This window comes from Engystomops pustulosus, chromosome 9 (genome assembly GCF_040894005.1).
Source record: "Engystomops pustulosus chromosome 9, aEngPut4.maternal, whole genome shotgun sequence".
Classification (NCBI taxonomy): Eukaryota; Metazoa; Chordata; class Amphibia; order Anura; family Leptodactylidae; genus Engystomops; species Engystomops pustulosus.
The window spans coordinates 101,626,448-101,651,780 of NC_092419.1; the positions used below are offsets into that span (position 1 = coordinate 101,626,448).

Here is a 25,333-nt window from a genome sequence, read left to right on the forward strand (position 1 = left end):
CTGATATGCCCAGCTGGTCTGTGGTACAGGGCTGATATGTCCAGCTGGTCTGTGGTACAGGGCTGATATGCCCAGCTGATCTGTGGTACAGGACTGATATGTCCAGCTGGTCTGTGGTACAGGACTGATATGTCCAGCTGGTCTGTGGTACAGGGCTGATATGTCCAGCTGGTCTGTGGTACAGGGCTGATATGTCCAGCTGGTCTGTGGTACAGGGCTGACACGTCCAGCTGGTCTGTGGTACAGGGCTGAAATGTCCAGCTCGTCTGTGGTACAGGGCTGATATGTCCAGCTGGTCTGTGGTACAGGGCTGATATGTCCAGTTGGTCTGTGGTACAGGGCTGATATGTCCAGCTGGTCTGTGGTACAGGGCTGATATGTCCAGCTGGTCTGTGGTACAGGGCTGATATGTCCAGCTGGTCTGTGGTACAGGAATGATATGTCCAGCTGGTCTGTGGTACAGGACTGATATGTCCAGCTGGTCTGTGGTACAGGGCTGATATGTCCAGCTGGTCTGTGGTCCAGGGCTGATACGTCCAGCTGGTCTGTGGTACAGGGCTGATATGTCCAGCTGGTCTGTGGTACAGGAATGATATGTCCAGCTGGTCTGTGGTACAGGGCTGATATGTCCAGCTGGTCTGTGGTCCAGGGCTGATACGTCCAGCTGGTCTGTGGTACAGGGCTGATATGTCCAGCTGGTCTGTGGTACAGGACTGATATGTCCAGCTGGTCTGTGGTACAGGGCTGATATGTCCAGCTGGTCTGTGGTCCAGGGCTGATACGTCCAGCTGGTCTGTGGTACAGGGCTGATACGTCCAGCTGGTCTGTGGTACAGGACTGTTTACTTGTTGACTTGAGGCCGTATCTTCATCTCCACCATCTTGTATGAATAGTTAAAACCTCTTCCCGCGTACCAGTGTACCCCAATCTGATTAGGGCTGTGCTCCCCCCGCAGGTACAAGCCGTTCAGGTTGGCATGGTAACAGCTTTTATACCACCAGCCGCTGAAGCAGATGGTCGCACAGTCGGCCTTATCCTCGTCGTTATCGTTGTCTTTTGTAGAGAAATTCATAAGGTTGTGGTAAGACAAGGAGTCACCTGATGGGGAGAGCAGATATCCATCATGTGTGGTCATCAGGTAAGTCAGGATCCATGTTATATTATGCAGGGGCAGGAGAGACTGGGCCCATAGCGGACTTTACCTTCTTATCCCAGAGGGGTCTCAGAGGCCCCAGATGTGGCTACTTGTAGCCCACAAGGGTAAGTAGACATGAGACATTGTCCCTCTCCCCAGACATTTCTTCTCTGAGCTGCCGTCTCATCTGTGTACAGTTATACTGTATACATATTATGCTATACATCTTCCATTCTTTTATATAGCAGGCCGAGTGGCCGGCCCCCTGACACTGTGGGCCCCATAGCACCTGCTATGTCTGCTTCCCTTGTGGTTACACCCCTGATATTATATGTATCACACACAATGGGGGTCATTTACTAAGGGACCGATTCGCGTTTTCCCGACGTGTTACCCGAATATTTCCGATTTGCGTCGATTGTACCTGAATTGCCCCGGGATTTTGGCGCACGCGATCGGATTGTGGCGCATCGGCGCTGGCATGCACGCGGCGGAAAAGGGGGGGCATGGCCGAACGAAAACCCGACGTATTCGGAAAAAACGCCGCATTTAAAAACCGAAAATGTGTCGCTTGGGAAGCGCTTACCTTCACCTGTTCCAGCTCGGTGTATTCCGGCGAGTTCAGATGATTTTCAGCTCAGCAGCGCCACCTGGTGGACGGCGGAGGAACTACCTTCATAAATCCCGTCCGGACCCGAATCCTGTTCAGAGAACGCGCCGCTGGATCGCAAATGGGCCGGTTAAGTAAATCTGCCCCAATGGCTTATCAAAGTGTCAAACGGGGTGTCACCCCCTCATCCTCATAGACTGTAAGCTCTTGTGTCACCCCCTCATCCTCATAGACTGTAAGCTCTTGGGTCATCCTCTCATCCTCATAGACTGTAAGCTCTTGTGTCACCCCCTCATCCTCATAGACTGTAAGCTCTTGTGTCACCCCCTCATCCTCATAGACTGTAAGCTCTTGTGTCACCCCCTCATCCTCATAGACTGTAAAGTCTTGTGTCTTCCCCTCATCCTCATAGACTGTAAGCTCTTGTGTCACCCCTCATCCTCATAGACTGTAAGCTCTTGTGTCACCCCCTCAATCTCATAGACTGTAAGCTCTTGTGTCCCCCCCTCATCCTCATTGACTGTAAGCTCTTGTGTCACCCCATCATCCTCATAGACTGTAATCTCTTGTGTCACCATCATCCTCATAGACTGTAAGCGCATGTCACCTCCTCATCCTCATAGACTGTAAGCTCTTGTGTCACCTCCTCATCCTCATAGACTGTGAGCTTTTGTGTCACCCCCTCATCCTCATAGACTGTAAGCTCTTGTGTCACATCCTCATAGACTGTAAGCTCTTGTGTCACCCTCTCATCCTCATAGACTGTAAGCTCTTGTGTCACCCCTCATCCTCATAGACTGTAATCTCTTGTGTCACCTCCTCATCCTCATAGACTGTAATCTCTTGTGTCACCTCCTCATCCTCATAGACTATAATCTCTTGTGTCACCTCCTCATCCTCATAGACTGTAAGCTCTTGTGTCACCCGGATCCTCATAGACTGTAAGCTCTTGTGTCACCCCCTCATCCTCATAGACTGTAAGCTCTTGTGTCACCCCCTCATCCTCATAGACTGTAAGCTCTTGTGTCACCCCCTCATCCTCATAGACTGTAATCTCTTGTGTCACCCCCTCATCCTCATAGACTGTAAGCTCTTGTGTCCCCCCATCATCCTCATAGACTGTAATTTCTTGTGTCACCCCCTCATCCTCATAGACTGTAAGCTCTTGTGTCACCCCCCTCATCCTCATAGACTGTAAGCTCTTGTGTCACCCCCTCATCCTCATAGACTGTAAGCTCTTGTGTCACCCCCTCATAGACTGTAAGCTCTTGTGTCACCTCCTCATAGACTGTGAGCTCTTGTGTCACCCCCCCCCTCATCCTCATAGCCTGTAAGCTCTTGTGTCACCCCCTCATCCTCATAGACTGTAAGCTCTTGTGTCACCCCCTCATCCTCATAGACTGTAAGCTCTTGTGTCACCCCCTCATCCTCATAGACTGTAAGCGCATGTAACCTCCTCATCCTCATAGACTGTAAGCTCTTGTGTCACCTCTCATCCTCATAGACTGTAAGCTCTTGTGTCACCTCCTCATCCTCATAGACTGTAAGCTCTAGTGTCACCACCTCATCCTCATAGACTTTAAGATCTTGTGTCACCCCCTCATCCTCATAGACTGTAAGCTCTTGTGTCACCCCCTCATCCTCATAGACTGTAAGCGCATGTCACCTCCTCATCCTCATAGACTGTAAGCTCTTGTGTCACCTCCTCATCCTCATAGACTGTGAGCTTTTGTGTCACCCCCTCATCCTCATAGACTGTAAGCTCTTGTGTCACATCCTCATAGACTGTAAGCTCTTGTGTCACCCTCTCATCCTCATAGACTGTAAGCTCTTGTGTCACCCCTCATCCTCATATACTGTAAGCTCTTGTGTCCCCCCATCATCCTCATAGACTGTAATTTCTTGTGTCACCCCCTCATCCTCATAGACTGTAAGCTCTTGTGTCACCCCCCTCATCCTCATAGCCTGTAAGCTCTTGTGTCACCCCCTCATCCTCATAGACTGTAAGCTCTTGTGTCACCCCCTCATCCTCATAGACTGTAAGCTCTTGTGTCACCCCCTCATCCTCATAGACTGTAAGCTCTTGTGTCACCCCCTCATCCTCATAGACTGTAAGCTCTTGTGTCACCCCCTCATCCTCATAGACTGTAAGCGCATGTAACCTCCTCATCCTCATAGACTGTAAGCTCTTGTGTCACCTCTCATCCTCATAGACTGTAAGCTCTTGTGTCACCTCCTCATCCTCATAGACTGTAAGCTCTAGTGTCACCCCCTCATCCTCATAGACTTTAAGATCTTGTGTCACCCCCTCATCCTCATAGACTGTAAGCTCTTGTGTCACCCCCTCATCCTCATAGACTGTAAGCGCATGTCACCTCCTCATCCTCATAGACTGTAAGCTCTTGTGTCACCCCCTCATCCTCATAGACTGTAAGCTCTAGTGTCTCCCCCTCATCCTCATAGACTGTAAGCTCTTGTGTCACCTCCTCATCCTCATAGACTGTGAGCTTTTGTGTCACCCCCTCATCCTCATAGACTGTAAGCTCTTGTGTCACATCCTCATAGACTGTAAGCTCTTGTGTCACCCTCTCATCCTCATAGACTGTAAGCTCTTGTGTCACCCCTCATCCTCATATACTGTAAGCTCTTGTGTCACCCCCTCATCCTCATAGACTGTAAGCTCTTGTGTCACCCCCTCATCCTCATAGACTGTAAGCTCTTGTGTCACCCCCTCATCCTCATAGACTGTAAGCTCTTGTGTCACCCCCTCATCCTCATAGACTGTAAGCTCTTGTATCACCCCCTCATCCTCATAGACTGTAAGCTCTTGTGTCACCACCTCCTCCTCATAGGCTGTAAGCTCTTGTGTCACCCCCCTCATCCTCATAGACTGTAAGCTCTTGTGTCACCCCCTCATCCTCATATACTGTAAGCTCTTGTGTCACCCCCTCATCCTCATAGACTGTAAGCTCTTGTGTCACCCCCTCATCCTCATAGACTGTAAGCTCTTGTGTTACCCCTCATCCTCATAGACTGTAAGCTCTTGTGTTACCCCTCATCCTCATATACTGTAAGCTCTTGTGTCACCCTCTCATCCTCATAGACTGTGAGCTCTTGTGTCACCCCCTCATCCTCATAGACTATAAGCTCATACAGTAACACACATGATAGGCTTAGATACAATGGTTCAGCAGATATCTAAACCCTAAGCAACAAATCTCAATGTCATTAATCACAGAACAGATCTTGAATAGTTTGCTTTTATGATTCGCAAAAGTTTATGGGCTTTCTAAAGTAGGTGGAGTGAACTCCAAGATGTCCGCCACATGCAACTACAACTCCCATGATCACACAGTTCTCAGTAACAGCTTCTCCCTGTCCTGCTCTGTGACCATAGTAATGATGTGTAACTGCCATCACTGCACATCACCACAACACCGGCCATACTGGATGCACTGCAACCAACCCACTATAGCCAAACATATTGATGATCACATGGACACGTCATGTAGACATATGACCAGCGCCACCTTCTGTCCTGTGTCTCCTCCCCAGGGATTATGCTTATTCCTGGAATACCCCTTGAAGTATATTAGGCATGTGTATAAGGCTGTATAATAGCTGCACGCTGTCCGCAGGCTGATGTATCTAAGGCTGATGTATCTAAGCCTTTATAAGACATGATATCTCCTTTTCCGGAGATTTTAGTGATACCAACCTGCATCCCCATCTTTGAAGCTTCCAAGCAATAATTTATATTTTTCTTCTTCTCCGAGGACCTGAAATGATGTGTATTGGGTGTAAGTCCTCGCGTTGTCAAAGTCCTGCAGATCAATGCGTAATTCCCATGTCCCTGGGGAGCAGAGGGTCAGCAGATCAGTCAGGCTCCTCTGGAGTGTGATCACATCTAGCAGTTCTACTATGTCACTATAGTTCTATAATAAGGAAGCTGCTTGCTGTCAGTGAATAGTAACATTCTCATTTACATTCGGAGGCTGAAAAAACTGTCTTTATGTAAAGGGAACCTATCATCGTTGACCAGATATAATGGGGCAGATTTACTTACCCGGTCCATTTGCGATCCAGCGGCGCGTTCTCTGTGGAGGATTCGGGTTCTGCCGGGATTCACTAAGGTAGTTCCTCTGACGTCCACCAGGTGTCGCTGCTGTGCTGAAGTCCGCCGAGGCCTGCCGGCGTTCACGGTCCTATTCTTGGTGAAGGTAAGCGCGTATCCAGCGACACTTATTTATTTATTTTTTTTAAATGTGGCGGTTTTTCCGAATCCGTCAGGTTTTCGTACGGCCACACATCCCTGATTTCCGTCGCGTGCATGCCAGCGCCACAATCCGATTGCGTGCGCCAAAATCCCAGGGCAATTCAGGGAAAATCGGCGCAAATCGGTAATATTCGGGTAACACGACGGAAAAACGTGATTCGGTCCTTTCCTAAATGACCCCCAATGTCCTTAAATTTAAGCCTGGAGACCTTACTCGATGGACCCAGCAGGACTCATCAACCCGCTGGGCTCTGTGAGCCAGGTATACAGCTCCTTACAGGCCCTAATTCATATTTCCCAGGCACAGCTATAGCATAAAATCCTCTGGTTAGGCTGCATGGCACTGCACTATGGTCCAACACCTCCATCGGCATCAGGTATAAACAATGGGCATTATTCACATGTATTTGTAACACCAAAAAGTTAACATTTTTTATTCATGTTTAAATATGTATCTTTCCTGAGGTGAAGCAGGCTGTGATCGGCTGCTTTACTAGAACCTTCCCCACTGATCTAAATACTAATTAGGCTCAGCTCTGAGGTTCAAGGGGATATTTCTGTCCCTGTATTGAGAGCTGACAGATTTCTGCTACTGTGCTGCTGATCCAACAGCGCCGACACAGCTCCCCAAGATTTAATTCAGCCTAGCGTACCATCTGAAGATTACCAAGGTTAGCAGTGATAAGTCCTTATACATGAGGTCTAATTCAATGTTTTCACATCAACTCATTAGTCTTCGACATTACCTGCAGAGGTTAACTTGTGGATATTCTCATTTCCCAACCAGAATTCAGACAGTCGGCTCCCAAATCCGTTCTTATAAGAAGCCCAGTCACGGAAGAAATCCACAGAACCATCCAGACGTCTCTGGAAAACCTGATGATAAATTGTAGAATCAGGAAAAATGCATCCATAGCGACTACATGACACTATGTGAAGATGACCTGCTCCTTATATATAGTCATTTAATCCACATGTATATCAGTCACTTACAATCCAACCTCCTCCATCAGTGTGCATATCACACAGCACCCTCAGGGGGGCGCTGCCATCTGGGTATATTGTGTACCAGTCACTCAGGACTTCACCCTGATTCAATAGCTCCTTACAGTTCCGGGCAGCTGAGGAAGAAGAAATAAAAAGTGACTCCACCAGCAGCAGAATAGTGAGTGCAGCTCTGGAATATAGTACAGGATGTAACTCAGGATCAGTAATGGATCAATAATGTCGTGTATGTACACAGTGACTGCACCAGCAGCAGAATAGCTCGTGCTGGATCATTCTGCTGTGAACTGCTGACGGGTGTGGTTGTGTTCAGCTGAGCTCCTGCACTACCTGGAGCAAACCCAATCCACCCAGGCCTGCTCTCTCCTCCCCAGGGAGGGAGTGGGTTCTGTGGGATGAATCCTGCAGGAAAGTCCCAGGCTCCTGTCTCCCGGACCAGGCCGGCGGGGGGCAGGAGAATCCAGTTACCGGCCAAAACTGATGGCGTGAGAAGATCTGCCCGGAGCCAAGGACGCAGCGATGTGACCTCGGCTGCCACCCCCAAGACCCAGGGAAGCCGCAAGGTCTCCGGAACACAGAATATTAAGGCAAGTAACATCAGCCTGAGTGCTCCTCCTGGAAAGCTGAGTGACTGTGCGGGAAAGCTGGGTGGTTCAGCTGGAAAGCTGGGTGCTCACGGAGGTGTGCAAAAAGCATGGGGTGATCTTAAGGCCCGGGAGTCTGCTTCCATCTATGGCTCCCGGATTGCTGAGCACCTCCGTGAGTACGAGGAAGCTGGAAAAGCGCTGAGGAGGCTCCAGGAGGAGATAAGGGAGACCGTGGCCCTAGCGGGGGTGGCCACTAAGAAGAAAAAGTCTGATCTTCTTAACACCATAGACAGACTAAAAGCCGAGGTCACCGCTCTGGAAGAAAAGCGTCATCTAATCCGTGAGCACAGCGGTCCGTTTCGTGAGAAATTAGAAAACGACGCCCGGTTTGATGATATGCGCCAGGAGAAGCTGAGAAAGCTGAAGGGGCTTCAGGTCCAGGCGGATGATGGCGATGATGAGGAGGATGAGGAAGACCTGCCGTGTCCGTCTGGTGGCCTGCACCAACACCAGCAGGCCTCGCACGACAGGCTGCCTGCGGAGCAAGCGCCATTACCATCAGGCTGCGGCTCTGCCAACCTGGAGGAGGAAAGTGATGACAGCGGCCAGGGGGGGGCGCTAATGGCTCAGATCCGTCAGCTTGAGTCCCCAGTTCACCTCCAGAACTTCTCCTTCGGCGATGATATGCCAGATGACGACCTAAAGAGAAAGAAGAGAGCCAAGAAGATCAAGGCGTCTCAGGAGGTGAATCTGGTGTTTCGTCCCCTCCCTGTTCCCTCCGGGCGGGCAGCAGTGCCAGCCTGTCGTGTAGGCCCCGTTACCCAGCCCAGCACGAATCCTGCAGTGGACTCGGTGCCAGGGTGCGGGGAGATTGCAAAGCCACGTTCCATCATGGCGCAGAGCACCAGCCTTGTTTGCAGTAGCAAGGATGGTGCAGGGAAGGCATCGGCCGAAAGGCCGGACAGTGAGGGCGATCCAGCAGGTCCTGGTACTGTGCGCTGCCCCCTAGTGGGAGGGGGGGGTGGCCCAGTGCCAGGGGCAGTGGCGGTGGCTCCTGTGGCCCCTAGCGCTGTTGCTTGCTCCGGTGAGCAGCGGCAGCGTGATGGGGCTGCTGGGGCTTGTAGTGCGGCGCCTCCCAAACATCCCGTGCAGCCTGCAGAGAAAGTCGCAGGAAAAGTGTTATTCTGTATTGGTGCATCAAACTCTGAAGACATGAAAGGGGCAAAAAAACTGTCTGGAGTCTGTAAGGACAAGAGGCCTCTACCACCAATCGAGCAGCGATGCTCAAACATCATAAAAACTGCTGGACAACAAGGGGTTAATGCCAATGAGGCAGAGGGCACAAGTAAGATCGGGGTTGGAGCTGCCTCTTCTCAGGCTGAATCAGCTATGGAGGTGGCTCTACCCCCAGTGCCCAGTGACGCCGAGGCAACCCCAGGTCCTCCTGGCCCAGCTGGTGTGAGTGATGCAAGGAAGCGAGGCAGTACTCTACATAGTGTGGTGAATGTGGGGGTGGTGAATGGTGCTGAGGGGGGTGATCCTGGTAAGAGTGCTGGACCATCTGCACCCCCAGTGGTGGCCGCTCCCATAAGGAGCTATGCGGGTGTCACCGCTGGGGCAAGTGGGGTTAACTCCTTGTCTCCTGGCTCTGGGAACAGCGTTTTGCAAAGGCGTCTTCTGGAGGCTCTCAGGAGAGGGGAAAAGTCAATCACTGTAGAGGGGAGAGAGGTTGATCTGTCCTTCTGGACAGACAGGCATGGCCTGGCAGCCTTCCAAGAGAAAAGGGGGGGAGAGACTGTATGGTCTTTACCCACAACCGGGCCCGGAGCTTCTCGTAGGAATGTGGTTCGTCTTCGCTGGAGGGGCAGTGACGCATGCCCACCTAGGTCAAGGGTGGTGGAGCTCCTCCTGAGGATGAACTTCAGGGCTAGTGACATCTTTGCCCTGATACATCCTTATGGTACTCTGGAGTTTGATGTCAGCTTTGTTCGGCCGGAGGGCTTAGAGCTCTTCTGGTCGAATTATGAGCTGGCAAAGAACGAGCCGGCATGGCGAGACTTTGCTGTGCAAGCAGTGTCTCGCCAAAACACAGTCAAGAAGGTGACCGTTTTGACCCGTAATGAGTCACTTTCTTGCATGGACATCATGACTTGGCTAAGTCGTTATGGTGAGGTTGTACAGGTACCTCAGAAAAACCGCGATGAATTTGGCATTTGGTCTGGAGCCTGGACCTTCATGATGAAGTTGAAGTGTTCAGGCGGCACAGTCGCCCACATTCCCTCTTCAGCCTTTCTTGGGCGAGACAGAATCCTGATTTTCTACCAGGGGCAGCCGAAGGTCTGTCACAGGTGCGGTGACCCCACACACTTTAGCGCCAGCTGCCAAGTGCAGAAGTGCGCTTTGTGTGGTGGGCTAGGTCATCTCGCTGCATCCTGTAAGGACATTAGGTGTAACCTGTGTGGTGAGCTCGGTCACCCTTTCAGCCGTTGTCCTCGCTCCTTTGCCAATGCGGTTGTGACCCCAGTGGAGGAGAGCCATGAGGTTGCTTCTGCTGGGGAAGGTACCAGCAGAGGTGGAGGAGCTAAGGGGCCTGTGAAGAAAAGCAAGAATAAGTCACCTTCTCAGTTGAGGCGGCTTGAGGCCAGACAAAAAGGGAGAGACCTGGGGAAACCTCAGGTTGCTGGGGTGACCCTTGGTCCTTCCTCAGAGGCTGATCATGCTACTGAGGCCCTGAGGGATGATGAGTTGGATGAGGAGGTCAGGAGGATGGAGCGCGAGAAAGGTGCCATGTCCTCCACGTCCTCCCATTATGAAAGTATGGATGAGGATAACAGGATTTGGCTAGAAAATAAGCGCAAGCAGAAAAAGAAAAAGCGCGGCGTATCTAAGGTACCTAAGGAAGGGAAAACTTCCTCCCCTCTGGTTGAGCTTTCCAACCGGTTCCTCACCCTCGATGAGATCGCCTCCTCGGGAAGAGAGGCTGAGGGTGGGGTTCTGGAGGTGGCGGCGGAGCAGCCTGCAGGGGGCGCCAAGTCTCTATCCTCTGGGGAAGCTGGGTCCTCAGAGTGGGAGACTGACTCAGAGCCAGGAGACAAGGACGAAGGAGAGGGTGGTCCGGGTGGGTCCTTGGGGGCCAGTAATAATATGGACACCACAATCTCATTAAAGAGAAGCTGCCCCAATTCTGAAGGTAAAAGGGAAAAGGGATCATCCTCAGAGGACAGTAGAGGGAAGGGAGGCAGTAAGAAAAAAGCCGTCTAACTCAATCACTCATGATGGCGGCACCCACTCCGTTGACGCTGGCGTCCATTAATGTCGCCAGCATTAAGTCTGATGCGGCTAGATTTGCGGCCTTTGATTTTCTCGGCCGTGTTGAAGCCGACGTTTTATTTTTGCAGGAGACCAGGCTGCCAGATTTGGCGGCCGTGTTTAAAGCTAAGAGGGAATGGAGACACGGGCCTTCCTATTGGTCTCTTGCGGCCGAGCCGTATAGCGGAGTGGCGGTCCTTTTTACCGCGCCGGTAGAATGCCGACGAGTTATTGAGTTAGAAATGGGGAGGTGCCTGATCCTGGATGTCCTCATGAAGGGACAAGAACTGCGCCTAATTAACATCTATGGTCCCCAGTCCAAGTGGGACAGGAAGTGTCTCTTTATGAGGATCAAGCCCTACCTTTTTACAAGTCGGCAGGTGGTCTTTGGAGGGGACTTCAATGCTGTCACGAGGTCCCAGGATAGGGGAGGTTCCAGAGACAAGCTGACTTATGATAGCGTCGCTCTTAATAGCATAGCTAGTGAGGCTCGCCTGGTGGATGTCCACATCCGGCACACCCCAGGCCACGCGGGGTTCACCTATTATAGGGGTAGCTGCAGGTCTAGAATAGACAGGTTTTATTTAAAGGAGGAAGCCATTTCTTCAGCAGTGTCCGTTGTTGAGGTGGAGTTCTCCGACCACTGTCTAATTTTGTTTTCTCTGAATGTTACAGAGACCCCCCGGATGGGAAGAGGCTACTGGAAGCTCAATTCGTCTCTCCTGGAAGAAGCGGAGATAAGACAATCCTTTGAGGACTTTCTTCAGAGCCAGGTACCATTGCTGGGCCTTTGTAGCAGTAAGTCAGAGTGGTGGGAGATGCTCAAGAAAAGGGTGGCGAGATTCTTCCGCCAGCTCTCGAGCCTCAGGAGCCTGGACAGGTACCGCCTGTATCAGGGCCTGAGGAGGAAACTCGAGCATCTCGTCTCGACTGGAGGTAGTCGTGAGGACATCTCCAGAGTGAAATCCTTGCTGAAGAGGTGTCAGTACGATAGACACGCATCTTTGGTTTTTGAGAGGGATTACGGGAAATACCGCTCGCCCGACCCTTACAGAAACTGCAAGATGTCAGTGAATGGTAAAGTTGTCACAGGACTGGTTGACAGTACGGGATCCCTGAAAAGGTCCAGATCAGGGATTCTGGAGGTCGTCAGATCCTTCTACTCGCACCTCTTGGGCAGGAAGGATCTAGATCGGGATGTGATGTCGGCTTTCCTGGCTGAAACTGTCCCTGAGCCAGGAGTAGACCCCTCTCTTGATGTTTTGACAGAGATGATCAGTGAAGAGGAAGTCAGCCGGGCGATTGAAGGGCTCGCCCTCAAGAAATCGCCAGGTCCGGATGGCTTAACATCTGAGTTCTATAAGACCTTTAAGGACGCCTTGGTTCCCCTCTTGACTGAGGTATTCAATGAGTGTCTTTCCTCGGGCGCTCTGCCGAAGTCAATGAGGAGGTCAGCCCTGATCATTCTGTCAAAGGGTAAGGACCGATCTCGTATTGAGAACTGGCGTCCCATAGCGCTTCTCAATACGGACAGAAAGGTTTTGGCAAAGGTGCTGTTTAATCGGCTGGTGCAGTTTGCGCCCCGGCTCCTTTCGGCGACCCAGCACTGCTCTGTTCCAGGCCGCAGTACATTTAGTGCTGTGCTTTGTGTCCGGGAGGCAGTGGAGCAGGGCAGGGCTGGTAACTGGAAGGGGTACTTGCTGTCCTTGGATCAGGCAAAAGCGTTTGATCGGGTTGACCACGAGTACCTCTGGTCTGTCCTTCTGAGGTATGGCCTGCCGGGGGAGTTTGTCAATTGGCTAAAAGTTTTGTATGCAGGGGCAGAGAGTTTCCCGCTTGTGAACGGTTGGATTGGCCGCTCTTTTGAGGTCGGGTCTGGTGTTCGCCAGGGTTGTCCTCTGAGCCCACTTTTATACGTGTTCGCGATTGACCCATTCCTTAGGAGGGTTGATCGTGGGCCGTTGGTGGGAGTCGGGATGGACCAGGCGGCACCGGAAGCCACTCTAAGGGTGGTAGCGTACGCCGATGATGTCACTGTTTTTGTGTCCTCGAGAGGGGAGGCGCAATGGGTGATGTCAGAGGTTGACCGCTACTCAGAGGCTTCTGGGTCCAAGATCAACCGGGATAAGTGTGAGAGTCTCTGGCTGGGAGAGGGGGATCCAGGCTTTGATCTCCCGGACACTCTTCCAGGGCCCCAAGACTCTGCCAAAGTTCTCGGCATCGAATTTGGCCAGGGGGATTACCCCATGCAAAACTGGGATGGCAGGCTTAAGATCGCCGCTCAGAAGGTGGACCAGTGGAAGGGTTGGTCTTTGACCCTCAGGGAAAGGGTGAACTTGATTAAAACTTACCTGCTCCCATTGCTGATATATCTGGGCAGTGTGTGCATGTTGCCAGAACCCCTCTGGACTCGGGTGTACAGTCTGTTCTTCCAGCTGTTATGGGGGAATAGGCTGAACCTAATCAAGAGGGAGGTTACTTACCGCCCGAGGAGACAAGGAGGGTTGTGTATGGTCAACCCTGTGGTGTTCCTAGTGAATACCTTTCTTAAGATCAATGTAGCAAACCTCTGGAAAGAGAGGGCTCCTCCGTGGGTATACTCCTGCAGGGGATGGTTTCGGCCTTTCTTCCAGGAATGGGAGACAGGAGGGCGAGTGAAGGATCTCCGTACACCACATGGGCATCTTCCGGCTTACGCTACCCCGGTTCTGAAGGTGATTCGCCGGTGGGGTCTGGGAATGTGGGAGATCAGGACCATGTCGAGGAAACTCCTTGACAAAAGGGTTCTGTTGACCCATTTCCAGAAGCCTCTGGCCCTCAGGGATTGCCCAAGTCGGGATCTTGGGGTGGGTTTAGGTCTTTTGAATTCCATCAGGATCCCCTTGAAGTTTTGGGACTTGACTTGGCGCTGCTTCCATGGAAAGCTGTGTGTGAGGGACAATCTGAAGTGTAGGAGCTCTGAGGAAAGGGGTTGTCCCCGGGAGGAGTGCGGTGGCCTGCTGGAGAGCATGGACCACTTCCTGCTTCAGTGCCCCTTTAACACAGAGGTGTACAACCGGGTGGGCGCTTCCATCCATTGGCCCGGGTTGGCCGGTCTCTCCTATGCGGAGTGGGCCTATGCAGCATTCAGAGGCCTGGGTGGCCGGGACCGATGCACGTTATTCCTAGTCAGTCTAGTGGTCAGGTACCACACGTGGAACGCACGGTGTTTAGTATCGACGCAGCGTAAAATCCTCCCGGTGGATGAGGTGGTTAGGAACATTCTGGGTGACCTGGTGAAGGTGCGCTCTCTGGAGTATGAGAGGCTGGGCACGGGGAGGGCCTCTCTCCTTTGGAGGGGGTTCTCCTTTAGTGTCCCTTAGTCTGTCATCTCCGCTCCTGGTGTTGGGCTGAAGCTGACACTGTAGATTTTTGTTTTGTATCTGAGGTTATAGTGATGTTGGGCTTGCAGGCGCCGAACCTGGGCTTTATGTGGTTGGTTTGTTATATGTTGATATGTTTAATGTGTTTGTATTTTGTGTACAGTGTGTATTTATGTAGTTATAGTTAATGTGTATATAGCTTGGTTGGTTTTTGGGGTGTTGGTGTTAGGGTGTTAGGTTGGGAGGGGGGTGGACGGGATTTGGACAGTATGATCCTGGGCACTGGTCTGGACTATATAGCGCGAACTTTGGACGTTAGACCAGTGTCTGGGTGGGAGGGTGATGGGCGTGGGATTTAGTTAGTTATATTTAATGTTTTTATTTCCTGTTTGTCTTTTTTTGCTGTGTATTCTTTAGTTATTTATGGAAAAAAAAAAAAAAAAAATTATTATAAAAAATTATAAAAAAAAAAAAAAAAAAAAAATTAGGTGGTGGGATTGGGTGAAGGTTTTGTTTTATAATGCTGATTGTGTGGTGTGTGTGTGGCTGGGCCAGGAGATTTTTGTAAGTCTCTTTTAGTTTGTATTATTGTTTTGTTATTATTATTATTGTTTTGTTTTGCCAGAAGTTATGGCTTGATTTATGTTTATTGTTATAATGTTTTTCATTTTTATATATAAAATAAAAGATTTACAGGATGTAACTCAGGATCAGTACAGGATAAGTAATGTCATGTATGTACACAGTGACTGCACCAGCAGCAGAACAGTGAGTGCAGCTCTGGAGTATAATACAGGATGTAACTCAGGATCAGTACAGGATAAGTAATGTCATGTATGTACACAGTGACTGCACCAGCAGCAGAATAGTGAGTGCAGCTCTGGAGTATAATACAGGATGTAACTCAGGATCAGTACAGGATAAGTAATGTCATGTATGTACACAGTGACTGCACCAGCAGCAGAATAGTGAGTGCAGCTCTGGAGTATAATACAGGATGTAACTCAGGATCAGTACAGGATAAGTAATGTCATGTATGTGCACAGTGACTGCACCAGCAGCAGAATAGTGAGTGCAGCTCTGGAGTATAATACAGTATGTAACTCAGGATCAGTACAGGATAAGTAATGTCATGTATGTGCACAGTGACTGCACCAGCAGCAGAATAGTGAGTGCAGCTCTGGAGTATAATACAGGATGTAACTCAGGATCAGTACAGGATAAGTAATGTCATGTATGTGCACAGTGACTGCACCAGCAGCAGAATAGTGAGTGCAGCTCTGGGGTATAATACAGGATGTAACTCAGGATCAGTACAGGATAAGTAATGTCATGTATGTACACAGTGACTGCACCAGCAGCAGAATAGTGAGTGCAGCTCTGGAGTATAATACAGGACGGAACTCAGGATCAGTACAGGATAAGTAATGTCATGTATGTACACAGTGACTGCACCAGCAGCAGAATAGTGAGTGCTGGCTCATTCTGCTGTGAACTGCTGTGGGTGTGGTTGTCTGTGACTGAGCTCCTGCACCACCTGGAGGAAGATCAATCCACCCAGGCCTGCTCTCTCCTCCCCAGGGAGGGAGTAGGTTCTGTGGGATGAGTGAGCCAGGAAAATCCCAGGCTTCTGCCTCCCGGACCAGGCCGACGGGGGGCAGAAAAAAACAGTTTCCGGCCAAAGCAGAAGGGGTAAGAAGATCTGCCCGGAGCCAAGGACGCAGCAATGTGACCTCGGCTGCCACCCCCAAGACCCAGGGAAGCCGCAAGGTCTCCGGTTCACAGAAGATCAAGGCAAGTAACATCAGCCTAAGTGCTCCTCCTGGAAAGCTGAGTGACTGTGCGGGAAAGCTGGGTGGTTCAGCTGAAAAGCTGGGTGCTCACGGAGGTGTTGAAAAAGCATGGGGTGATCTTAAGGCCCGGGAGTCTGCTTCCATCTATGGCTCCCGGATTGCTGAGCACCTCCGTGAGTACGAGGAAGCTGGAAAAGCGCTGAATAGGCTCCAGGAGGAGATACGCGAGACCTTGGCCCTAGCGGGGGTGGCTACACAGAGAAAGAAAAAGTCTGATCTTCTTACCACCATAGACAGACTTAAAGCCGAGGTCACCGCTCTGCAGGAAAAGCGTCATCTAATCCGCGAGCACAGCGGTCCGTTCAGGGAAAAGCTGGAGAATGACGCCCGGTTTGAGGAGATGCGCCTGGAGCAGCTGAGAAAGCAGAAGGGGCTTCAGATCCAGGCGGATGATGGCGATGATGAGGAGGATGAGGAAGACCTGCCGTGTCCGTCTGGTGGCCTGCACCAACACCAGCAGGCCTCGCACGACAGGATGCCTGCAGAGCAAGCGCCATTACCATCAGGCTGCGGCTCTGCCAACCTGGAGGAGGAAAGTGATGACAGCGGCCAGGGAGGGGCGCTAATGGCTCAGATCCGACAGCTTGAGTCCCCAGTTCACCTCCAGAACTTCTCCTTCGGCGATGATATGCCAGATGAGGCCCAAAAGAAGAAGAAGAAACCCAAGAAGACCAAGGCGTCTCAGGAGGTGAATCTGGTGTTTCGTCCCCTCCCTGTTCCCTCCGGGCGGGCAGCAGTGCCAGCCTGTCGTGTAGGCCCCGTTGCCCAGTCCAGCACGAATCCTGCAGTGGACTCGGTGCCAGGGTGCGGGGAGATTGCAAAGCCACGTTCCATCATGGCGCAGAGCACCAGCCTTCTTTGTAGTAGCAAGGATGGTGCAGGGAAGGCATCGGCCGAAAGGCCGGACAGTGAGGGCGATCCAGCAGGTCCTGGTACTGTGCGCTGCCCCCCAGTGGGAGGGGGGGTGGCCCAGTGCCAGGGGCAGTGGCGGTGGCTCCTGTGGCCCCTAGCGCTGTGGCTGCATCTAGCTCCGGTGAGCAGCGGCAGTGTGATGGGGCTGCTGGGGCTTGTGGTGCGGCGCCTCCCAAGCGTCCTGTGCAGCCTGCGGGAAAGGGCGAAGGAAAAATGTTGTTTTGCATTGGGGCATTAGACCCTGGAGATGGCACTAAGAGACTGTCCGGACTCAATAAAGATAAGAGGCCTCTTCCATCCAGCGAGCAGCGGTGGACAAACATTAAAAGAAAAGCCGGACAACAAGGGGTTAATGCCAATGAGGCAGAGGGCACAAGTAAGATCGGGGTTGGAGCTGCCTCTTCTCAGGCTGAATCAGCTATGGAGGTGGCTCTACCCCCAGTGTCCAGTGACGCCGAGGCAACCCCAGGTCCTCCTGGCCCAGCTGCTGTGAGTGATGCAGGGAAGCGAGGCAGTACTGTACATAGTGTGGTGAATGTGGGGGTGGTGAATGGTGCTGGGGGGGATCCTGGTGTGCGTGCTGATCCATCTGCACCCCCAGTGGTGGCCGCTCCCATAAGGAGCTATGCGAGTGTCACCGCTGGGGCAAGTGGGGTTAACTCCTTGTCTCCTGGCTCTGGGAATAGCGTTTTGCAAAGGAGTCTTCTGGAGGCTCTCAGGAGAGGGGAAAAGTCAATCACTGTAGAGGGGAGAGAGGTTGATCTGTCCTTCTGGACAGACAGGCATGGCCTGGCAGCCTTCCAAGAGCAAAGGAGGGGAGAGACTGTATGGTCTTTACCCACAACCGGGCCCGGAGCTTCCCGTAGGAATGTGGTTCGTCTTCGCTGGAGGGGCAGTGACGCATGCCCACCCAGGTCACGGGTGGTAGAGCTCCTCTTGAAGATGAACTTCAGGGCTAGTGACATCTTTGCCCTGATACATCCTTATGGTACTCCGGAGTTCGATGTCAGCTTTGTTCGGCCGGAGGGCTTAGAGCTCTTCTGGTCGAATTATGAGCTGGCAAAGAACGAGCCCGCATGGCGAGACTTTGCTGTGCAAGCAGTGTCTCGCCAAAACGCAGTCAAGAAAGTGACCGTTTTGACCCGTAACAAGTCACTTTCTTGCATGGACATCATGACTTGGCTAAGTCGTTATGGTGAGGTTGTACATGTACCTCAGAAAAACCGCGATGAATTTGCCTTTTGGTCTGGGGCCTGGACCTTCATGATGAAGTTGAAGTGTTCAGGCGGCACAGTCGCCCACATTCCCTCTTCAGCCTTTCTTGGGCGAGACAGAATCCTGATTTTCTACCAGGGGCAGCCGAAGGTCTGTCACAGGTGCGGTGACCCCACACACTTTAGCGCCAGCTGCCAAGTGCAGAAGTGCGCTTTGTGTGGTGGGCTAGGTCATCTCGCTGCATCCTGTAAGGACATTAGGTGTAACCTGTGTGGTGAGCTCGGTCACCCTTTCAGCCGTTGTCCTCGCTCCTTTGCCAATGCGGTTGTGACCCCAGTGGAGGAGAGCCATGAGGTTGCTTCTGCTGGGGAAGGTACCAGCAGAGGTGGAGGAGCTGAGGGGCCTGTGAAGAAAAGTAAGAATAAGTCACCTTCTCAGTTAAGGCGGCTTGAAGCCAGACAAAAAGGGAGAGAGCTGGGGAAGCCTCAGGTTGCTGGGGTGACCCTTGGTCCTTCCTCAGAGGCTGGTCATGCTACTGAGGCCCTGAGGGATGATGAGTTGGATGAGGAGGTCAGGAGGATGGAGCGCGAGAAAGGTGCCATGTCCTCCACGTCCTCCCATTATGAGAGTATGGATGAGGATAACAGGATTTGGCTAGAAAATAAGCGCAAGCAGAAAAAGAAAAGACGCGGCGTATCTAAGGTACCTAAGGAAGGGAAAACTTCCTCCCCTCTGGTTGAGCTTTCCAACCGGTTCCTCACCCTCGATGAGATCACCTCCTCGGGAAGAGAGGCTGAGGGTGGGGTTCTGGAGGTGGCGGCGGAGCAGCCTGCTGGGGGCGCTGAGTCTCTATCCTCTGGGGATGCTGGGTCCTCAGAGTGGGAGACTGACTCAGAGTCAGGAGACAAGGACGAAGGAGAGGGTGGTCCGGGTGGGTCCTTGGGGGTCAATAATAATATGGACACCACAATTTCATTAAAGAGAAGTTGCCCCAATTCTGAAGGGAAAAGGGAAAAGGGATCCTCTTCAGAGGAGAGTCGGGGGAAGGGGAATAGTAAGAAAAAAGCCGTCTAAGTCAATCACTCATGATGGCGGCACCCACTCCGTTGACGCTGGCGTCCATTAATGTCGCCAGCATTAAGTCTGATGCGGCTAGATTTGCGGCCTTTGATTTTCTCGGCCGTGTTGAAGCCGACATTTTATTTTTGCAGGAGACCAGGCTGCCAGACTTGGCAGCCGTGTTTAAAGCTAAGAGGGAATGGAGACATGGGCCATCCTATTGGTCTCTTGCGGCCGAGCCGTATAGCGGAGTGGCGGTCCTTTTTACCGCACCGGTAGAGAGGGAGTTAGAAATGGGGAGGTGCCTGATCCTGGATGTCCTCATGAAGGGACAAGAACTTTGTCTTATTAACATCTATGGTCCCCAGTCCAAGTGGGACAGAAAGTGTCTCTTTATGAGGATCAAGCCCTACCTTTTTACAAGTCGGCAGGTGGTCTTTGGAGGGGACTTCAATGCTGTCACGAGGTCCCAGGATAGGGGAGGTTCCAGAGACAAGCTGACTTATGATAGCGTCGCTCTTAATAGCATAGCTAGTGAGGCTCGCCTGGTGGTTGTCCACATCTGGCACACCCCAGGCCACACGGGGTTCACCTATTATAGGGGTAGCTGCAGGTCTAGAATAGACAGGTTTTATTTAAAGGAGGAAGCCATCTCTTCAGCAGTGTCCGTTGTTGAGGTGGAGTTCTCCGACCACTGTCTAATTTTGTTTTCTCTGAATGTTACAGAGACCCCCCGGATGGGAAGAGGCTACTGGAAGCTCAATTAGTCTCTCCTGGAAGAAGCGGAGATCAGACAATCCTTTGAGGACTTTCTTCAGAGCCAGGTACCATTGCTGGGCCTTTGTAGCAGTAAGTCAGAGTGGTGGGAGATGCTCAAGAAAAGGGTGGCGAGATTCTTCCGCCAGCCTCGAGTCTGGACAGGTACCGCCTGTATCAGGGCCTGAGGAGGAAACTCGAGCATCTCGTCTCGACTGGAGGTAGTCGTGAGGACATCTCCAGAGTGAAATCCTTGCTGAAGAGGTGTCAGTACGATAGACACGCATCTTTGGTTTTTGAGAGGGATTACGGGAAATACGGCTCGCCCGACCCTTACAGAAACTGCAAGATGTCAGTGAATGGTAAAGTTGTCACAGGACTGGTTGACAGTACGGGATCCCTGAAAAGGTCCAGATCAGGGATTCTGGAGGTCGTCAGATCCTTCTACTCACACCTCTTGGGCAGGAGGGATCTAGATCGGGATATGATGTCGGCTTTCCTGGCAGTAACTGTCCCTGAGCCAGGAGTAGACCCCTCTCTTGATGTTTTGACAGAGATGATCAGTGAAGAGGAAGTCAGCCGGGCGATTGAAGGGCTCGCCCTCAAGAAATCGCCAGGTCCGGATGGCTTAACATCTGAGTTCTATAAGACCTTTAAGGACGCCTTGGTTCCCCTCTTGACTGAGGTATTCAATGAGTGTCTTTCCTCGGGCGCTCTGCCGAAGTCAATGAGGAGGTCTGCCCTGATCATTCTGTCAAAGGGTAAGGACCGATCTCGTGTTGAGAACTGGCGTCCCATAGCGCTTCTCAATACGGACAGAAAGGTTTTGGCAAAGGTGCTGTTTAATCGGCTGGTGCAGTTTGCGCCCTGGCCCCTTTCAGGGACCCAGCACTGCTCTGTTCCAGGCCGCAGTACATTTAGTGCTGTGCTTTGTGTCCGGGAGGCAGTGGAGCAGGGCAGGGCTGGTAACTGGAAGGGGTACTTGCTGTCCTTGGATCAGGCAAAAGCGTTTGATCGGGTTAACCATGAGTACCTCTGGTCTGTCCTTCTGAGGTATGGCCTGCCGGGGGAGTTTGTCAATTGGCTAAAGGTTTTGTCTGCAGGGGCAGAGAGTTTCCCGCTTGTGAACGGTTGGATTGGCCGCTCTTTTGAGGTCGGGTCTGGTGTTCGCCAGGGTTGTCCTCTGAGCCCACTTTTATACGTGTTTGCGATTGACCCATTCCTTAGGAGGGTTGATCGTGGGCCGTTGGTGGGAGTCGGGATGGACCAGGCGGCACCGGAAGCCACTCTAAGGGTGGTAGCGTACGCCGATGATGTCACTGTTTTTGTGTCCTCGAGAGGGGAGGCGCAGTGGGTGATGTCAGAGGTTGACCGCTACTCAGAGGCTTCTGGGTCCAAGATCAACCGGGATAAGTGTGAGAGTCTCTGGCTGGGAGAGGGGGATCCAGGCTTTGATCTCCCGGACACTCTTCCAGGGCCCCAAGACTCTGCCAAAGTTCTCGGCATCGAATTTGGCCAGGGGGATTACCCCATGCAAAACTGGGATGGCAGGCTTAAGATCGCCGCTCAGAGGGTGGACCAGTGGAAGGGTTGGTCTTTGACCCTCAGGAAAGGGTTTACCTGATCAAAACTTACCTGCTCCCGTTGCTGATTTATCTGGGCAGTGTGTGCATGTTGCCAGAACCCCTCTGGACTCGGGTGTACAGTCTGTTCTTCCAGCTGTTATGGGGGAATGGGCTGAACCTTATCAAGAGGGAGGTTACTTACCGCACGAGGAGACAAGGAGGGTTGTGTATGGTCAACCCTGTGGTGTTCCTAGTGAATACCTTTCTTAAGATCAATGCAGCAAACCTCTGGAAAGAGAGGGCTCCTCCGTGGGTATACTCCTGCAGGGGATGGTTTAGGCCTTTCTTCCAGGAATGGGAGACAGGAGGACAAGTGAAGGATCTTCGCACACCGCATGGGCATCTTCCGGCTTACGCTACCCCGGTTCTGAAGGTGATTCGCCGGTGGGGTCTGGGAATGTGGGAGATCAGGACCTTGTCGAGGAAAATCCTTGACAAAAGGGTTCTGTTTGCCTGTTTCCAGAAGCCTCTGGCCCTCAGGGATTGCCCAAGTCGGGATCTTGGGGTGGGTTTGAGTTTATTGAATTCCATCAGGATCCCCTTGAAGTTCTGGGACTTGACTTGGCGCTGCTTCCATGGAAAGCTGTGTGTGAGGGACAATCTGAAGTGTAGGAGCTCTGAGGAAAGGGGTTGTCCCCGGGAGGAGTGCGGTGGCCTGCTGGAGAGCATGGACCACTTCCTGCTTCAGTGCCCCTTTAACACAGAGGTGTACAACCGGGTGGGCGCTTCCATCCATTGGCCCGGGTTGGCCGGTCTCTCCTATGCGGAGTGGGCCTATGGAGCATTCAGAGGCCTGGGTGGCCGGGACCGCTGCACGTTATTCCTAGTTAGTCTAGTGGTCAGGTACCACACGTGGAACGCACAGTGTTTAGTATCGACGCAGCGTAAAATCCTCCCGGTGGTTGAGGTGGTTAGGAACATTCTGGGTGACCTGGTGAAGGTGCGCTCTCTGGAGTATGAGAGGCTGGGCACGGGGAGGGCCTCTCTCCTTTGGAGGGGGTTCTCCTTTAGTGTCCCTTAGTCTGTCATCTCCGCTCCTGGTGTTGAGCTGATGCTGCACAGTAGATTTTTGTTTTGTATCTGAGGTTATAGTGATGTAGGGGCTTGCAGGCGCCGAACCTGGGCTTTATGTGGTTTGGATTTGTTATATGTTGATTTGTTTAATGTGTTTGTATCTTGTGTACAGTGTGTATTTAGTTATATGTAGTTATAGTTCTTGTAGGTTGGTTGGTTTTGGGGTGTTGGTGTTAGGGTGTTAGGTTGGGAGGGGGGTGGACGGGATATTGGACAATTCGATCCTGGGCACTGGTCTGGACTATATAGCGCGAACTTTGGACGTTACACCAGTGTCTGGGTGGGAGGGTGATGGGCGTGGGATTTAGTAAGTTATATTTAATGTTATTTCAGTTATATTCATTGTTATTTCTGTGTTTATTTCTTGTTTGTTTATGTGTATTTTGCTATGTATTTCAATATTAAAAAATTAGGTGGTGGGACTGGGTGAGGGTTGTGTTTGTTTTCATGCTGAGTGTGTGGTGTGTGTGTGGCTGGGCCAGGAGGTTTTGTAAGTTTATTTTTGTTTATATTTGTTCTTTTGCATTTCTTTTGCCAGAAGTTATGGCTTCATTTATGTTTATTATTGTAATGTTTTTCACTTTTATATAAAATAAAAGATTTACAGGATGTAACTCAGGATCAGTACAGGATAAGTAATGTCATGTATGTACACAGCGACTGCACCAGCAGCAGAATAGTGAGTGCAGCTCTGGAGTATAATACAGGATCAGTACAGGATAAGTAATGTCATAGGCTTAGATGTTACTGAACATTTTCCTTATAAATAATGGAGAAATATTGGAGAGAAGTGTAACTTGTGTGTTTCATAGAAAGGATAAGCAGGTGAAAGCTATTATGCAATTTTTTTGCTTTAGAAATCAAAAGAGAAGTGACCATAATCCAACATGACTGAACCTGGGGGGGAAAACAATGGGGTCTGCTAATGTTCGTCAATGACCTATGACCTCCTATGTCTCCACTTACTGTACAGTCCAGGTCCAGGCTTCTCAGATTCTCCTTTGTCTCCTGAAGATGAAATAATAAAACAATTTATATTAGTCCAAAAGTAAAGGACGTCTGTCTGCATAGACTGTGATACCAACCTTTCTGTCCCGGTGGTCCGCTCTTTCCTACTTCTCCTATAGATCCTTTCTGTCCTGGGAAGAAAACAACAACACAAATTCATCTTTCTCTGGTTGCTACAAGGTGTCAGTGAGGAGCTTGCTGCGTGCAATCTGCACTGAACAATACAATAAACCTGTATGCAGTATGCTGCAGAGCTCCCCCTAGTGGTGGCTGACTGATGAGAACCAGTAACTTTCACTTAGATATGAGCAGCAGGCTGGCACGTGGAACGAGAAGTTACATTTTAGGGGTGACACAACATGATGTGATGTCCCTTTGTCAGGATGTGGTACATAAAGAGTCAATGTCCCACATTTTAAGGACTTTGGGATGTCCCGGAGTCTCCTGGACTATTAGAGTTGGGAAACAAGCTCCAACTTTAGTAACAGAACAAACAACATTCCCCATAGACCTGACATATTGGAAGAAACCATTCCTCTCTAATCACCTTTCTCTCCTGCACCACCATTGTCTCCTTTAAGACCAGGAGCCCCAGGAAGTCCCGGGCAGCCCCTCAGGATGGTCAGTCTGTCTGAGTCTCCCACTCCCACAATCTTCACTTCTGTTGGGTGATACAAACAAGTTATCAACGTTTACTTTATACTTCTATATACAGGCTACATCCATTAGGAGAGAACTTACCTGGACACGAGTCCTCAGTGTGACCAGCTGTGATCAGCAAGGAGAAGATGGTGATCAGTATCTGCATGCTGCTCCTGAGCCTGGGAAGGTCTTCACTTAGTAAAATGCTCTAGTAAAGTGGCAGAAAGCTGCAGTGTATATACCATCCCATTACATGCCTGCGAGCTATAAATCCTGTTTGACAGTCCCACACGATCAAGGCTCAGCGTACTGAATCCATTACCATTTTTAGTATAGGAAAGCAGCAAAGAGGAGAATTTCACAGGCTCCATATTGTGTACTGTACCCACCGTCAGCAACTTCCTGAGATGGACATTATCCAACCACCAGTGATCTCCTCAGCCTATACCAACCACCAGTGATCTCCACAGCCTATACCAGTGGTGGCGAACCTACGGCACGGGTGCCAGAGATGGTACTCGGAGCCATTTCTGTGGGCACTCATGCCATTGCCCCAGGACAGAGTTCACCATATAGGACCAAATCTTCCTGCAGTCCCAGGGAACTTAAGCAACACTTCATTGGCTGTTTGGAAAAGTGAGAATGTGTTGACAAAACTGCATTATCTTTGGAGGTCCTCCTTCTGGACCATCCATTCTTTCTCTACAGAGAGACCCTAGAGAGAAGCTACAATGAGAGTCTGAATTTGCCCTTCTTCTTTCAACTGTATTGGGGGTCGATACGATCGAAAGATGTGGAAGAACAGGTAGGGATAAGTTACGGCTTAAAATGCCACGTTGGCACCTTATTGTAAATAAGTGGATTTTGGTTGTAGTTTGGGCACTCTGTCTCTAAAAGGTTCGCCA

At 51.0% G+C, this 25,333-nt stretch overlaps 1 protein-coding gene across 1 annotated transcript; it reads right to left on the bottom strand.

The window, feature by feature from the left end:
* Positions 1–435: 435 nt before the first annotated feature.
* On the bottom strand, positions 436–24,835 carry LOC140077609 (ficolin-2-like). Its single transcript, XM_072124900.1, has 8 exons — positions 24,528–24,835; positions 24,334–24,447; positions 23,864–23,917; positions 23,745–23,786; positions 7,015–7,142; positions 6,768–6,897; positions 5,464–5,598; positions 436–1,098 (listed from the first exon to the last, which is right to left on the bottom strand). Exons 1-8 carry the CDS (start codon positions 24,592–24,594, stop codon positions 842–844), a joined length of 927 nt encoding a protein of 308 aa, XP_071981001.1. The 5' UTR covers positions 24,595–24,835; the 3' UTR covers positions 436–841.
* Between the last annotated feature and the right edge of the window lie 498 nt (positions 24,836–25,333).